Source organism: Acanthaster planci, linkage group LG15 (genome assembly GCF_054643075.1).
Source record: "Acanthaster planci isolate LZ-2023a linkage group LG15, COTS_SCS, whole genome shotgun sequence".
Classification (NCBI taxonomy): domain Eukaryota; kingdom Metazoa; phylum Echinodermata; class Asteroidea; order Valvatida; family Acanthasteridae; genus Acanthaster; species Acanthaster planci.
The window spans coordinates 10,157,318-10,173,860 of record NC_141791.1 but is presented as its reverse complement, the minus strand read 5'-3'; the positions used below and the strand labels follow the sequence as shown (position 1 = coordinate 10,173,860).

At 39.0% G+C, this 16,543-nt stretch overlaps 1 protein-coding gene across 1 annotated transcript in view; it reads right to left on the bottom strand.

Annotated features, from left to right (window-relative positions):
* LOC110983316 (dual specificity protein kinase TTK-like) overlaps positions 1-16,543 on the bottom strand; it is a 98,038-nt gene that overhangs the window by 71,227 nt on the left and 10,268 nt on the right. Inside the window, exons 7-15 of the mRNA XM_087146384.1 lie at positions 15,846-16,289; positions 14,877-14,985; positions 13,020-13,127; positions 10,571-10,728; positions 8,204-8,355; positions 6,781-7,001; positions 2,080-2,201; positions 1,727-1,872; positions 217-323 (exon numbers count right to left, since the gene is read on the bottom strand). Coding sequence (XP_087002510.1) covers positions 217-323; positions 1,727-1,872; positions 2,080-2,201; positions 6,781-7,001; positions 8,204-8,355; positions 10,571-10,728; positions 13,020-13,127; positions 14,877-14,985; positions 15,846-16,289 — 1,567 coding nt within the window. The remainder of the gene's footprint in view (positions 1-216; positions 324-1,726; positions 1,873-2,079; positions 2,202-6,780; positions 7,002-8,203; positions 8,356-10,570; positions 10,729-13,019; positions 13,128-14,876; positions 14,986-15,845; positions 16,290-16,543) is intronic.

The window sequence follows — 16,543 nt, the reverse complement described above, 5'->3', positions numbered from 1 at the left end:
GTCACAAGTTTCCATAGTTAAGGCCATTAAAGAAAAAACTGCATTGGGCCAAAACTCTTGAAAATAGTCAAACACTGTTGATTAGTCTTCAGACAAAAAATGCGTCACTCGGAAATGAAAAGCCATGATATTAAAACAGGCACCTTCAGGTAACATGAGTTTCACTCTGACTGAATTCTATGAAGAGCAACATTTTTATGAATTTATTTTGATTACCTTGGACACTGCTGTGATACTGGTTGGTGAATTTATCTGTGCATGACTCAGCTGAGATATTAAACTCTTCAGGTGTTCCTCTGTCAAGTTGGGTTTGCTTGGTTCCTCTAAAACAAAGAAAAGTACCAGCACACTCAATCATTTCTTTCTGTGGAGCATGACATCTTAACTATCAAGAGCCCTGATTGGCCACAATGACAAATACAATGTAGCTCAGATTTCTAAACATTGTAGTTCATTGCTCTCATTTGTGCTGTTTGTTTTCAGTGTAAACAGTCCCATAGAAACCAATTGTGTTTGGCAGTTACTACCAGACAAAACTCTGTGACAGCATATTTGTGAACATACCGATACAAGCACATGTATGTATATACAGTGTAAGCAGGCCCTGAAGTGTAGATTATAAATCCCCTTTAATCCCCTGAGCTTACATGTACTTCAAATTTCTGAGATACTACACCCATGCACACTGCAGCAAGCCTTCGTTCTACAACCAGAAAGAATTTCATGCAAGATAAAACAAATGAATAGTGCATACTAACACCACATACATGTATATGTAACTAGACCATTACCTCGAAGACTGTTATCATTAATTCACAATCTCATAATACCTCCACCACGTATGTTCATCCAGCACTGCCGGTGTATCAATTTAGTTAATACATATGGGATTGTATGGGACGGCGCATGACAGGTCCTGTATGGTCCTGTCTTCTACGACTAAAGGCTTCAAATTTTGATCAAAAGAGGCAGTGGCGAAGAGCCATAGCCAGTGTTCGATACTCATGCATGCCGAAGTCTCACACGGAAACGCCGCACCGTGTGTTGCCAACAGAGTGCAACATGAACTGTTGGAAATATTTCTTGTAGGGGTAGTTTTTCTGAAGACATACCCCACATATTTGCAATGGATGTTTGTAATGACACATCGTTATTGGAAACAAGTATCAATCCTCGATATATACTAAACACGAAATTCACCATTAAACCCTACTAAATTGTACACTATTCGTACATCAACTGGACTTTCGGTTAGGCAATGACTTGCTGTAACAGAATAAAATCACAGCGAACCAGATTTTAAGTTTGTGAATCTGGCTTTAAAAACTTATGCAAGCTACTGACCATCACGATGGCCTTAAGTTCACTGCTGGCTTCATATTTATATGTTTCATATTCTTGTGAAAACCCCATTGCAGGAATCATTATTTTTTTAAACAAAAAGAGGAAATAAAGGAATTTCACTGCTTGAAAATGGCTACTGCATATTTGATTATGTAAAATCATTGAATAATCCATCAGACATCTTGTATCCATCGCAAAAGCTCACTGGTGTTCAAGTGTACGACCCTGAACAATAAGCTAAACTAAGTTGAGGAAGAAAACATACGTGGTACATGCACCTTTCATATTGAGTTGCCCAAGCATTGAATGCATGATGACATTTCTCAATGATTGGTCTTGGACTGCTGGTACTCCATGTACATGCACATGTAAATGTACTCACCTTGCACGGCGAGTAATTCTGATGCAAAGTAAGGATGCTTTCGGAGTTCTTCAATGGAGGGTCGTTCCCGAGCATCTCTGACCAAGCATTTCTTGAGAAGGTCAAGAAGATGTGGATTATCTACAGGAGGGAATTCAATCACATGCCTGTCCCAATAAAATCAAAAGAGAAATACACACCAGATTAATTGGGGGGACGGCTGACTTGGACTCCCATTTTCAAGAATAAACCATTTTATTATAACATTGGCCTCAATGGGGTAGCATTGGTCAAGATTGTAGAACACATCCTTCAAAAAACAATAGCAAATATTTAGTGCATGTGCAGTATGTGCTTGTACCAGTGTACATTACCTAGGATCACAAATGGCTTGAAGTTTCATCAAGCTGTGCGTGATATGTTGAAATGGTGTCCGGCCATACACCATGTAATAGAAGATACAGCCAAGAGACCACACATCACTCTTACAATTAATCTGCAAAGAGAGCAAGAATACAGCTGGTTGGGTACACTGAGGTTTCAAATTTTATAAAAACTTCAGTTGTTTTGAAAGACACACCGGGTGGTTGTAGAGAAAGACACTAGAAATATGTGAAATGAACATCATCCAGGATTTCTTCATTCCCTCTTCCTCTTTATGAAACAATCATCACTTGATATTGGTGAGACTGTTTACAATATCCCAACATTTTCACAAACATGGTACCCCCATCTGGCATTATTTCCCAGCTGACCAATCAGTAAGCTGATTACATTGCTGAGTCTGACAGTAGACCGTAGTCTGCGATGTGAAAAGACAACTGAAACAAGATATCCCCCCAGGGGATGCTCTAAGAAAATTGGTCAGCAGACCTTTCACTTGAAATCCTGAAAACTATCCGAATAGCAGCAGAGGACAAAAGTAAAATGATCACTAGGCACACTCTCCACCTGAAATACTTCCCAAAGTCTTTAGCTACAATAGTTACAGCCAGACAATAGCCTGCCATTTTTGCCTCCATATTGACAATATTTTTGTGGACTCAAAGGGTAATTCTTTACAATTTAATTTCAGGGAGACTTTCGTCAAATCTATAAAGGGCATGAATACTTAGAATTGCGTTCCATGTCTTATGGTGAAATTTGAACTGACTTTCAATTTCCTTCCCATCTACTGTGACTGATCTGTGTGTGGATAATGAGATGAGCCCCTTCAAAAGAAACTGTACTCAGAGGAGTGCTTCCATCAACCCCTACATGTAGCTATAATGGTCTTCCTGCATTCAGCAAAATGGTCAACGTCAGGTTATTGGGCTGTTTAGAAATTAAGGAGTACCAATGTAAACATGGCTTTATTTTTACAACTGGGCAGTCTTAAATGTGGGTGGCTTGTTGACACGGTCTTGGGATTTTGTGAGTAGATATCAGATGACATGGAACTTTCCTGCAGGCAAATAATGACCAGACGTAACCTTTATTTAACATGCACAGGAGCCAAACAACAGAACTGCACATCCAATAGAAATTAATATCTTTTGAGTTAATGTCAACAAGGTAGAAGGGTGAAATGCTATATATAAAGTCAACGATGGAAGCTTCAAATAGAATACTGTTGCTGTACACCTTCTTTGTGCTTTGAACAATTGGTGTTTGATATGAAAACAAATCCAGATAATCTCTACAATGAGGGAATAAATTGGCAGGGCAGGGTCTATGTGTGTGCTACTGGCATGATAGAAAGAATCGGCAAACCATGTCTGAAAAACTCAGTGCATGACATGTACCGGTACATGTACCTGTACCGAGTATACCAGTGTACTGCACATGTAGGGTACTTTTATAGAGCAGATTTTTGAGTTTCAAAGACAAAGAAATGCATGCAAAATATTCAGGAATGGCAGAGAGACATACATGTACTATACATGTGTAACCGTACATGTACATGTGTATATGAACCATTTTGTATACACGTGCACCATAAGTTTTTACAGCCGAATCAAGAAAATTCATCAGCCTTCACTGAAAAAAATCCAAGTGACGCTGTTTATAATAAATCATAATCAAAGTGGGGCCTCTTCCTTTCATATTATTATTGCTTTTATTCATGTCATTCTCTTTCATGGATTGGAATTAAAAATTGCATTTGTGTTATCTACTGTACATGTGAACTCTTAGTACATTACAAATACATGTACATGAGCAGTGAACACTGTTATAGCAAGATCTTTGGAACTTTACAAATTACCTTGTTATTTTGGAAAACAAAGCAGAACAAAGATGTGGGACCTAAAATTGTCCGTTATAGCCCACTCCTATTTGACCTACAAGTATGGGTGGCAAAGTATGCAGAAATCATCCTTTGCTTGGTTTAATTTTATTTTAAAGAGGGTTGTATTGTTATTTAGTATTTAGTAAATGCACTTATTATTCTCTGGCCTTCTGATAGCTGTTTGGAATTTTGAACACCTTGTGCATTATTCTTTCACATTTGTACTGATGGCCAGCAGCCATAGTTTCAGCAGTCATTTGTAGGAAAAAAACACAACTGTGATGTAAAATGAGCAGACCCTATCAACATGACCTGGTGCGGAGAGTGGTCTTATCTGCGTTGGACTGAGCTACTGTATGCGCATTACATGTACCAATCAGTGAAAATATATTCTTTTGTAAAGTGCATTGAAAAGGCCCATTCCAACATTTTTTCTAAGATTGACCAAGCTTATCTGGACAACAGAGGGCAGTGTTGATATTCTGGGGAGAAACTTTCCAGTTGAAAGGTTTTTCTGTTCAAGTTACAAGCCCCAAATTCATTCACTGAAAACATTTCTGAGAAAGGGTTGCTTGTTGGTTTTTTGCCATGTACTGAAACAAACTAAATTATCAACAAAAAGGGATAAGCCTTTTGCAAGTTAACCAGTACACCGAGTTAACCGACTGTACATAAACATAACAATTTAAATTCCCTAGACTAAAGACCTGTTTTTATTCTTTTACCTAGACCACTATTGAGTCCTTTTTATCCAATGAAAATAGTTTATTGGTGCAAGGTGCATCTTATATACTGTACATATATGTAACTAAGCAAAAGCTTCCCCGAATCATGAGGCAACAGCATAGCAACATAGCAAAAGAATAGCATCAGTGTCTTTAGTGCTGAGAATCCAATTTGTAATGTTCACATGAAAGAAACTAAGTGTACCAGTTATTATTTCTATTCAAATTTAACTCGCAAAAGTCTTATTTCAGAAGAGCAAAATGTCAAAAATTTCAGCAGGTTTTTTCTTAAGAACATGGTTTGTTACCATAAAAACCACAACAGCACCAGAAGTTTCATATAACAGCCCAACAAAATGAGAAAATAACTGAAACAAAAAGATGCATTTGTGAGGACGGCTGTACAAATTTCCTTTTGCAGACCCTTTAAAGGCAATCCACATGTGTTAAGAGTTTTGAGCATTCATTCAAATGCGGATGTAACTTCAGTAAGTTCATCATTTGCCTTTGAACGTAAGCTGGTCTGTGTTTACCAAGTCACTTTCAGAAATGGGAATTTAAACACTACATGCAATTACATGTATGTCTGAACAGTGATACCAGTATGTACATGTACATCTCTACATGTCCATGTACGTGTAGAGTTATATTTCAAGTTTTATTGTGCATGCTGCTACCAGTAAAGATAGCAGTATATTTATCAAATGTGCACATGTACTTAAAATTGATGAGAAACAAATTTGGTATCTCAGAAAATTAAATTGAAAGCAAAATGTAACTAAAAATATCTCATTAAACCATCTGATTGATAAGTGGACAAACCAATTCAATATAATAAACAGGGCTTCCCTTGAACACTACATGCGTGTATATTTCAATAAATGCAAGGCACTTTGAAGCCAAATGACTGTATGAATATACATGTATCTGGAAATTTGCAAATCATCTGATTGATATTCACAAATACATGTAACATACAAATATTACCCTGTAGAATTATTCTGCCAGGTTACCACTTACATACATGTACATGTTGTACAAGATGTTTCTAGTAATGAACGTTCAAATAAACAATTTCAACCTGGCTCTAGTTTGGTGTCCCATTTGAGAATGCCAAATTTTCTCCTTCAGGCTATTCTGGATGCTATATTCTTTGGATATTCCTATCCTTTGCCAATGAAATAATTATGATTTCATGTTGAACAGATTAGTGTTGCCAAGATTATAAATTGAGGTTTCAGTAGTCTGCCCTTGGAATCTGCAAAAAATAGGGGGAAAAATTGTAAAATGTTTACATAACCCTGACGAGCTGAGCAAGGGGGCAAAATCAAGCCGAGCCTTTAGTTTTTCGGTCCCATAACTTCCGCAGCCATTTGATCCAAATTTTGAAAAAAGTGAACATATGCACAGTGCCAATTTTCTGAGACAGGTTAGCCAAAAATGTATGTACCTTTCCACTGCCATGCTCAATGCATACAGGCTGGCACGTGTGTGGCCTCCAACTTCAAAGTACCCTAACAACAAAACCATGGTCTGATTTGAGGTTGAAACTCTATTTGAACTGGTAAGGAGTGTTTTACATGTACATGCATGGAACTGTTTTTTTAAATGTGGCATGGTATGACCAAATTCTTGGAAGGGGGGAGTTGCCCAGGCTATGAGATGGTCAGAAATAACACAGCTACATGTACATATATTTTAAGGTTAAATACTATATTAAATACCTCTTTTTTGTACATGCACTACTCTATAACACTGTGTGTATTTCTGACAACACCAGTGAGGTATTTTCAATAGACCGATTGCACATTCATGAGACCTTTTAGTAAGTATTGGATACCAACAAACACAGTGTCCACCAAAGCAAAGTGTTTCATAAGTATCATTGACCAAAATTAAAGTGGACAGTAGGTACCGCACTCGGACTACTGATGTGCAGCGTACTTTACCATATCTTGGCTGTATTGCTTGTTCACAACACTCAAAACACACATTGCTATGGGGCTGATACCCACTATAGCTCACGCGATTTAGCAGGTGCAATCGGTCTACTCCAATTCAACAAAGAAATTGATGCTTACCTTGAGCTTAGGCCGTCTGTGTCCATTGGCATCAACCTGAGGTGAGGGTGATGTGTCCTGAATGGCCTCAGGTGACATGTAATTCAGTGTCCCTACTTGAGACTCCCTGACCACACTTGTCTTGTCACTTTGAATGGCATTGGCAATGCCGAAGTCAATCAGCTTGAGAGTGCCCTCAACAAACAGGAAGTTGGCTGGTTTTAAATCACTATGTACAATTCCTGACCAAAAGAAGGTATTACAACAATACTCATGAAATAATACAAAAGAATGTAATAGTTTGAGGTCACCTTAACTGCAGTACAAAACCATAATATATATGTTCAAGTACATGTAGACTGTACATATACATGTACAGTGTATGCAAACAACAGTATGTGCAATGAGACACTGTCATAACAAGGGCCTTAGGACTTTACACATTACCTTGTTATAATTATCAGTAATAGAAAAACAAAGAAAAACAAACTTGAGATTTAAATGACTTTGTATTAACAGCGCTTTTCTTATCTGCGTTCGACTGAACAAGCATACTGCTTCCAAAATGCCATTATGAAGAATGAAGTGACCAATATCTCTTCAGAATGCCTATGCCCATGTACTGATGTACATGTACACATGCATTTAAGTACAACTGTAAAAGTACTTGACAGTGATCTTGATAAGTAACGGTTCTCAATGTTGTACCTATGACTGTGTCTGTGCATGGTGGAAACTGATAGATTTGGGTCATTCCTTGAGGTTGGGGCACAGTTTGTGACGGTGTCCTTGTTACATGGGTAACTTCTACCGTCTGTCATGACCTGTAGAGTAGGTCATTTACTCTGTAAAAATAACACACACCTCTGTATTCAGCCTTGCAAGATGTATAACAATGTCAATTTGGAATCCACATGCAGGGAAATAGTTGTTCATTTTTACGGAACCCATGTAACAATGGACACCGTCACAAATTGTGCCCCAACCTCAAGGAATGACCCATTTATAAATGATACTTGTCATATGCGTCTAGCTGGGCAGTTTAACCCCAACAGGAAAACTGAGTGGAACACAAAACAACAGGGACTACATTTTGGAGTGAGTGGAAAATTCATTTGTGTTTCCGAGTCATCTTATGAGAGCTCTTTACAATAGATAGTAGCCACATTTTGAAAACAACTCCCAACCCCTGTTGTTGGAAATGTTAACATGCCAACTCAGACATTCACAGCAGTTAGTTACTGCAATGTACACAATGAAAACACACCAAAGTACAGTACATGTATTGAATTCAGCCAAGAATTCTGGCAAGTTCTTCAGTTACAACAGCTATGACAATTGACCATCTATTTACATGTCCACGACACAAGTTGTGAGATTAATCCTTAATCAAGTCATCTGCACCTACTGTACTTGTACCACACAGCCTCTAAACTGTACATACCTGCTTGGTGCACCACATCCACTGCATTTAACATCCCTCTCCAGTAGAACTTCATGTCCCGAGGATCAATCTTCTTGTGTTTACTCAAGAAAGTTGCCAGATCAATAGATCCACATTCCATGACCAGATAGATGTGGGAATCAGTGATTTCACTGAAACAAACCAAATACAACAGGTTGTTGCAAGAAATCTAAATGTGTAAAGGTAGAAACCAAGAGTTCTGTAGGGGAACTTTTCAGGGTACCACTGGGGAACGTTTCAGGGTACCACTGGGGAACTTTTCAGGGTACCACTGGGGTGTAACAACACTTCTCTTCACAGCAGATTTGTCAGTATGTACCACAACACTGAGGGGATTATCACCTTAGGTATAATTCATGATACAAATTATGAACTTGCATTTTCACAGTCTCTGTATTCATTTGTAAGTTATCCACTTGCAATGCATGCACGCTGGGCTTATTTCTCTGAGACGCCTACTGCTGATGATTTGTTCACAATTTTCAATATATTCTCTTTTCACTCAATAACGGGGTTCTGCCCTTGAACCGAGGTATATATGTATGTTCATAATACTGCATACTCAGTGTTTGTCCGAGGGCTTGCAAAAACTTCATTAGCTTACTCAGGTGGGACTCCAGTCCACGATTGCCTGCTTACTAGTGCAGACGACTAGTGCAAACATCTTAACCACTCAACCACCGAGCTTACTGGGGTTAGCTGGCCTGTCCGATTCAGATCAGATGTTGTACCAGTGACTACTACAAACTGTTCCAAGGTGTAATTTGCATCGGGGTGATGTTAAACTTTATTAATGTGCTTTGCCCTTACATTGACAACTGTTCATTACACTGTATATTCAGAGTTTGTCGACAAGTTTGTGAAAAATATTTACAAGCTTACTCAGGTGGGACTTGAACCCAAGACCTCCTGCTTCCTAGTTTTAACCACTGGACCACCGAGCTTACTCAGGTGGGACTTGAACCCAAGACCTCCTGCTTCTTAGTTTTAACCACTCGACCACTGAGCTTACTCGGGTGGGACTTGAACCCAAGACCTACTGCTTCCTAGTTTTAACCAATGGACCACCGAGCTTGTAGCAGTGAGTACCATATCAATTTTTAGATGTTCATCATGTCATGACCACATGTAATTTGACCTTTGGGTCATGACACAAAACACACGAAATAACGAGCTAATAAATGTACACCGCTTTCGTCATATTACTTTGGAAAAACTACAGTCTGACATGTCTGAACCTTTTCTTGGGGTTTAACACAACGTTCTCCATATACAGTCCATGAACAGGCATGCTCAGTTAAAAATTGAAATAATGTTGACAATTTTCTATCACTGTCTGAACTTTTGTGCTGTGATCTACCGCTTTTGTCACATGGCAATCATGAGAAAAAGAAATTACCCCCATTCCAAGCTTATTTTATCATAGGGTTATTGGCTGTACTGTGTAAAAGAGAACGTTTGTGTTAAACTACAACAAGTTCAGCCATAAAATAACAAAAAAAAGTGAGAGAGAATGATCCCAAAACAATGAGGAAAATGTTCTGTTCCACACATACATGAGAATGCATCCAGCAGGAACATAAAAACATGGGCGGAAACCACAATTGCAACATGACTGTGCACAGATGGGCTGCCACGTACTGGCCAGCAAATGAGTGTGCTGGCAACAGCCTTTTAATTAAGCTTTTAAGAAAATTGCCCTTATGGACCACTACGAAGGATTCTAAAATAAACATTGAAATAAATGCACAAGTACAGAAAATACATCATACAGAGTGAGGTAGACCAAGTTTTGTAAACTTTGCCATTAAGTTGGATAGTTTCAATGCGACGCTACTTAAAAGTTTGGATGTGTACCACATTACCAGCACTGCCAAGCCATCGCAGCCATACATGTAGAATCCTTAGTTGTAGTCTCTCTTCCAGCCTGTCTACTCTTGCTACAACCATTTTCAGGGACAGGGTGGAAATGATTACAGTGCCTGCTGTATGTGATTTCTTTACAGTGAAACTTATGCATATATATGTGCAAGTACATACATTTACTATAAGTCCCATTGTGGAACTTTTGTTTGATTTCAGCACACTTTTTGGTCATTGGTCGTCGGTGATTTTCTAATAAATTTTCAGCTCTCTGACTTTCTGGTCTCCTTAAATTTAAGGTAAAATACCGGTATTAACAACCTTTCCCCTAGAAAAACTGAAGCATATGGATTGCATATTGAGGGATTGAAAGTATGTCAGAGTTTTTCCACAGCATATCAGCCCAATGTGCTACTGTATTTTATGCCTGGCTGGAACCCTCCTTACAACATCAGGCCATCTATGCCTAACAGCTGAACTTACAAGTCGTAGAGGTGTATGATGTTTTCACTATAGCGTAATTTTTGAAGCAGTGTGATCTCATTGATGTAACCTTGTATCGTCATGTCATCAGCACAGTCCAACTTGACATATTTAATTGCTAGAACTTTCTTTTTATCCTCACTGAACGCCTGATACACCTGCAAACAAATGAAATAATAGCTTACTGACCACACACCTCACCTTTAAAAAATATTACTCCACTGGTTACAGGAATGTTAAAGAATGATGAAGTCCCATTTTAATACCTTTATGAAGATCAAAGTATCTGCAGAAATTACTAAAGGAGACGTTCAAACAAGTTACATGTACATAGAGAAACTAGAAATTCCAAGCTTTGCATATGATTATCTGCTATATTCAGGTACAACAGATGGTGTGTCTTTACATATCTGCAGCAACAATAGTCCTTTAGAGCAACTTTACTGTACGTGTGCGCAGGTTCATGCTCACTTGGTGCTAAGCAAGTGCTATTGAAATAAAGTCTTCACAAAATTGATATTTCTTTGCTGAAGAGGGGATACTTTTTGTCAGAGTTGGTATGGTCAAGTGTACATTGGGAGGCTCAAAAGACACAGTGAGCCTGGTTGAAGTCTTAAGCACAACCATTAAAAGCTTCAACCTGGCGTCTGTCTTGAAACTACCTAAAAGTCAAGTTTCAATTAATGTACCTCTGCACACGAGCAAAGTTAAAATTTCTTGACCCAGGCATCAACATTCATCAATGAAGCTAGCCCTGGATCAATGTACATGTACAAAGACTTATGGGCCAGAATGGTATTTCAACTGTGCATGCTAAAAATGAAGTACACTGGAGGTCGTGCAAAAACACACAGTTGTGTTTGCTATACTATTGCTACTTGCTATTGAGGAGTCAGGTTGACGCAGTGGCTCTTTCCTCGCCTTCCACCTCTGTGGCCTGGGTTCGAATCCCGGCCCGGTCCACATGTGGATTGGGTTTTGAGTCCCTACCTGATTCCATGGGTTTTACCCAGAATATTCCTCTGGGGTTTTCCTCCCACCTCTAAAACGGTAACTGCTTCTCATTGTCTCCTCTCTACAGGTTTCTTCAGGCTTGCGAGCTACAGCGCCGAGGGCGCTTTTGAGGAATCCTTGGTGTCATTACCAGAAATATATAACAATAATACCATACAGGAGAGGGCATTGTGTTTCCAACTGTTCCCACAACATATCACTATAGACAGAACACTGGCACTTACCACCAAGGAGAGCATATTGATCACCAAGAACAGGGAAAGACCCTTTGTGATCTGTTCTCTCTATGGTAACACCAACAATGTACACACACACCTGTACATGTGTGTGAGGTACATCCTATATGGGAAGCCCTACACTGGTACACAATGTACAGTGTACATGTATATGCACAATGTGGGAGGAAAACCCTGAACATGTATTTCAGGGAAAACCCAAGGAATCAGGTAGCGACTGGAAACCCAATTCATATACCAAATTAGTCGAGATTCAATCCTCAGGTCACCATGATGGAAGGCAAGGAAAGTACCACTAGCCAACCCAAACCAGACCCCCTCCCACACACACATTGATTGAATGGTGGAATCATGCTAACCCAGAGCCAACAACACTTGGCTATTGGTACTCTGGCATGTCTAGCATCAACCTGTCACGAGACAAACAATTTTTCTGTTTTTCCATGCTTATTAATAGAAGTAACAACTTAGAAAAATGGGCTATGAACCTGTGTTAAGTGTTGGCTACAGTTGAGTTCCAGTAATCGGAATATACATGTACATGTAGAACAATTCAGTCACATTCACTGCATTGTTATTGGTTTTAGAGTTAAATATCACTTTCATATCAGTATTTTACCAAAAGAGACTCTGTTTTTTAACAGATTTGGAAGTAACAGAACTAAACCACATTGCACTGCAGGACCACCTGTTTACAAGTACAGTATATGTATTTTTGATGGATTAATTTATTAATTAATTGAACAGTTTTAATGTAATAAAATTGAAATATTTGTAAGGTTTCATGAAAACAGATGCAAGCAGTCTGTTCAGATCAAAAGGAAATCCAGTATTACTTTCTAGCATTTATGCGTCATCTATTTTTACTTTTCAACTTAGTTGGTCTATCTTTATTAAAATTGGTGTCATTTTTTTCAAGGTTCTGTTGTAGAATGTTTGACATTATTGATCTTCAGAGGTTTTTGTCCATTCTCTTATGAAGGGAAGCATTAATTTTCACAAAGTGGTTTTTCAAATAACGGCATTAGAAAAATAACCCAACAATGGGCCCATCGGTTTAATTACTTTCAGGAATGAGTAGAACTCCATGGGCTTATTGAACTGCAATGGCCAAGTTGAGAAAAAAGGTCACTGAATTTTAATCTGCTTTAATGAATACATGCAGGTCTTGTGCAGTCTCTGGAATGTGGAATGCTTACCTTAGATGATCCACCTTTGCCAATGACACGGAGGATGGTGTAGGTAACATTATTGACAGTAATTACATCCTTTCTCTGCACTGGCTGGGATGCAGCTCTTGGTGTAATCTTGCAAAGAAAATATGCATCATTTCAGGGATATCACAGTGTCAATTGGTATTCTCTATTGCCGTATAACAGTACTTTGTCTTAAATGTACAGGTGTGCCCTTTGATCAAAGTACACTGTACTTGTATTCCTAAGCTTAAGCCTTTTTCCTTTAAAAATGAAATGTATACAGTAAACAGAATGCATCACTCTGACTGTTGATTTCCAGTTGTTGGCTACCATCATCTCATCGGATTTTTCTCGGACTGTCTACTCAAATGTATTTAACATGTAACATATGACATTGAGACTTATTTTGTTCTTCACCAACGTGCATGTTGAATGATGTACAAATGTACATTGTAGGTAAACACTGTTACTCAGTACTGTCAGAGGGCTTGTGAAGAGATTCACAAACTCACACAGGTAGGACTCAAAGCCAATGACCTTGTGCTTTGAAGTGCTGGCGTCTCATCACTCACGCAGCTGGCTTGTTTGAATCCAGTGAAATAAATTAAATATGATAATAACCCACAGCATACATATACATGTATGAGGAAAGTGACTGACTCCATAATAAACAAAGGAAAATGAAATCACTGATAAAAACATCATACTGTCGGACAAAAAAGATACCCAAAACAAGGTTGTGCAAGTTTTTCACTTGAAAACAAGGGTTTAACTGTTTCAAGATTACAAAAACATTTCAATTCAATGTGATTCTTTAGGAATTTTCGAATCAACTAAGCAAGCATCAACATTTAACAACGTCACATTATAAAGTATTGGTTCTCAAGCGGTCTACCAGCACTAATAAGAAAAATGTGACCCACTCCAGGAAAAGGCGATATAAGTCGCACCATGCATTTACGAGCAATGACCCGCTCAACGTCGGATTCAAAAATTCCTTTTTTCCGACAAAATCATTGAAAATACTAATTCCTTAGTCCTTGTGCGAATTTTGAGGGTGGTTGTAACACAAGAGCATGTTGGTTGCTAAGTAAGATTTAAATGCCTACAACCCACATCAGAGCCAGATATTTCAAAGCCTGTTTTCTCGGTTTTGCAATTTCAATTGCCTGGAACTAATTAATATGCAAATGTGTCATAACTCCGGAAAAGGAAAGGCTACAGATCTCTATCATATACCAAATGAAAGCTTCTATTGTGGGCTTTCAAGTGATGTATATAACTGGATTTTTTTTTTGCAACTTATATCACCTTTTCCTGGAGCGGGTCACAAATGTCATAGTTGTGACCTTTGACTGGGAAGGCAGTGCTCCATAACACTACCGGTAAGTAGGGGAAAGGCAAAACTTAATATTATTACTCTGATGCAAAATTCAAAATTTCAAATTAACCCCTTCGCTACGGAGGACTGCTACTACCGTACCATTGTGTGAGGATTAGTGAATACCACACATACAGTCATACAGTCTATTCACCATGCAGCTGCTGGTTCAATGGGGCCTGCTGATGGACAAAGCCCTCCGTTTAGGGCATACCACAGCCCAGCAGTTGCGGTTAAAATAATCCCGCCGTGAATGGGTTAATCAAAGCAACTATTCTTTAGATTTAGAAAAAAAAATACTGTATGAAAGGGAAAGAATATATATTCGGAAACAAAGAATGATTATGAAAACAACTGTAACAGTAACTTTCTTTAAATCCAATATCTCTGATGGACGGTATGTCAATATAAGGTACAATTGGGCAATAAGCTTTAGACTGACAACTGATTTTGTGTACATTGATAGGCATGATTCTTACCATCTGCCGATTGTTTCCAGACTGATGGAAGAGATGGAGATGGCTTGCTCCATTTTCTGTGGGACGGGGTTGATATGAAGACTGCACAGCTGAAGGATGGGACTTGACACTGAAATATGAACAGGGCATCAACGTTAATAAACAACTGGGCATGCCGGTGAATGACTAACAAGCAAGCATCTCCTGAGAATCAGGATATCATACTGAATAGGGTATCCGCCACTGGTTGAAGTGCACCCTCATCCTCAAAGAAGAGACAGGCTGGTGGGAAGTTTCTCAACAGGGTTCGTGTACGCACCAAGAGCTCATGCAAAAACCATACGCTCAACGGAAATTGGTCGCAGTCAGCGAGTCCTACGCACATACGCGTTGAGTTCCAACCAAAGTACCATCTTCGCTATGAAACTACGCCCTCTTTTGTTCTTGCTCAGAGCGAACTAGAACCAGCCCTAGGCACACAGCATTGTTCTGGACAAACAATCTTGAGTTTTCAAATGTCAAGATACCAAGGCCACTTTTCTGAGGACACCACAAATATTGACTCTTAGGGTCATTTGTACAAGATGAGTGAATAACAGTCTTTTCAACACTCCAAAGGCATCGCAATAGAGTAATATTTGCTGTGATAACAAGCCCTTACATGCAAAGACTGGGTACAGCACACAACTTGTACCAACTGCATATAGTTCAACACTTTGACTGCACCAAGCCCATGGGAACTGCCGGAGTGTGAGGCTGTGTGTGTTCTTTTCTACTTATATAAATTACCAGAACATCTTCACACCTTCCCCATGAAACTGTCAAAGATAATTCTTATGGCTTACACATCCTGTGGTGCAAAGTGGTTAACATGAGAAGTGTAGATATTCTTAAGCCGAAAAGAAACAAATTGACTTATTTGTCGGTTGTAACTTGTATTGAAATGATTTGAATAACTATCAGCATGTCTTAATCCAGTTAACAGATTACCCTTTTGGCTGACGTGGTGTTTCCTGATTCACACTGCCTTTGTCTTGTGGTTTCCCTTTATCTTGCTTTTGGAAACTTGAAAGACCACTTTCAATTCTTTGACCAGTCTGGGACTTGCCATCTTGTTGAGAGGGGGTGTTCAATTGTAGAGTGTCTGCATTACTGTAGTTTCTTGACAGGCTGGGAGGTTGTTGCTGCTCGGTGGAGGGTGTTGCCATCATAGCAACACCAGAGTCATTACTAGCCTGCCTTGGGGATTCAATAATTGCTGTAAGCCTCTCATGTCTTGCATCAGCCTTGTCATTGCTTGGTGGGGAGATTTTCTCCAGTGGCTCGATGTCAGGAAACGGAAAGTCATCATCACTGTCATCCGGGTTAGATGGGGTGACCTCTGGTAGCTTCAGTGCTGCACGTTTCACTCTCTGTGCTTGGCCATAATTGGGTCTTTAAAAGAAGAACAAAAGCATAGTGTTGCAAACATGTTAACAAACAAAATAAACGTACCTGTAATGTTACTGATCCTGGTGATAAACGAAGCAAGTTGCAATTGACTGAAACCTCAAAACCAAAATATGGACTAGAAACCCCCCGAAAGGCCTTAAAATTACAAAGTAAATAATGACATTGTATTTCTAAGGGCTGCATTGAAAAATTACATTGGGTTGTTTAGTGCATCGGCAGTTCAAGGCGTGGGCTGT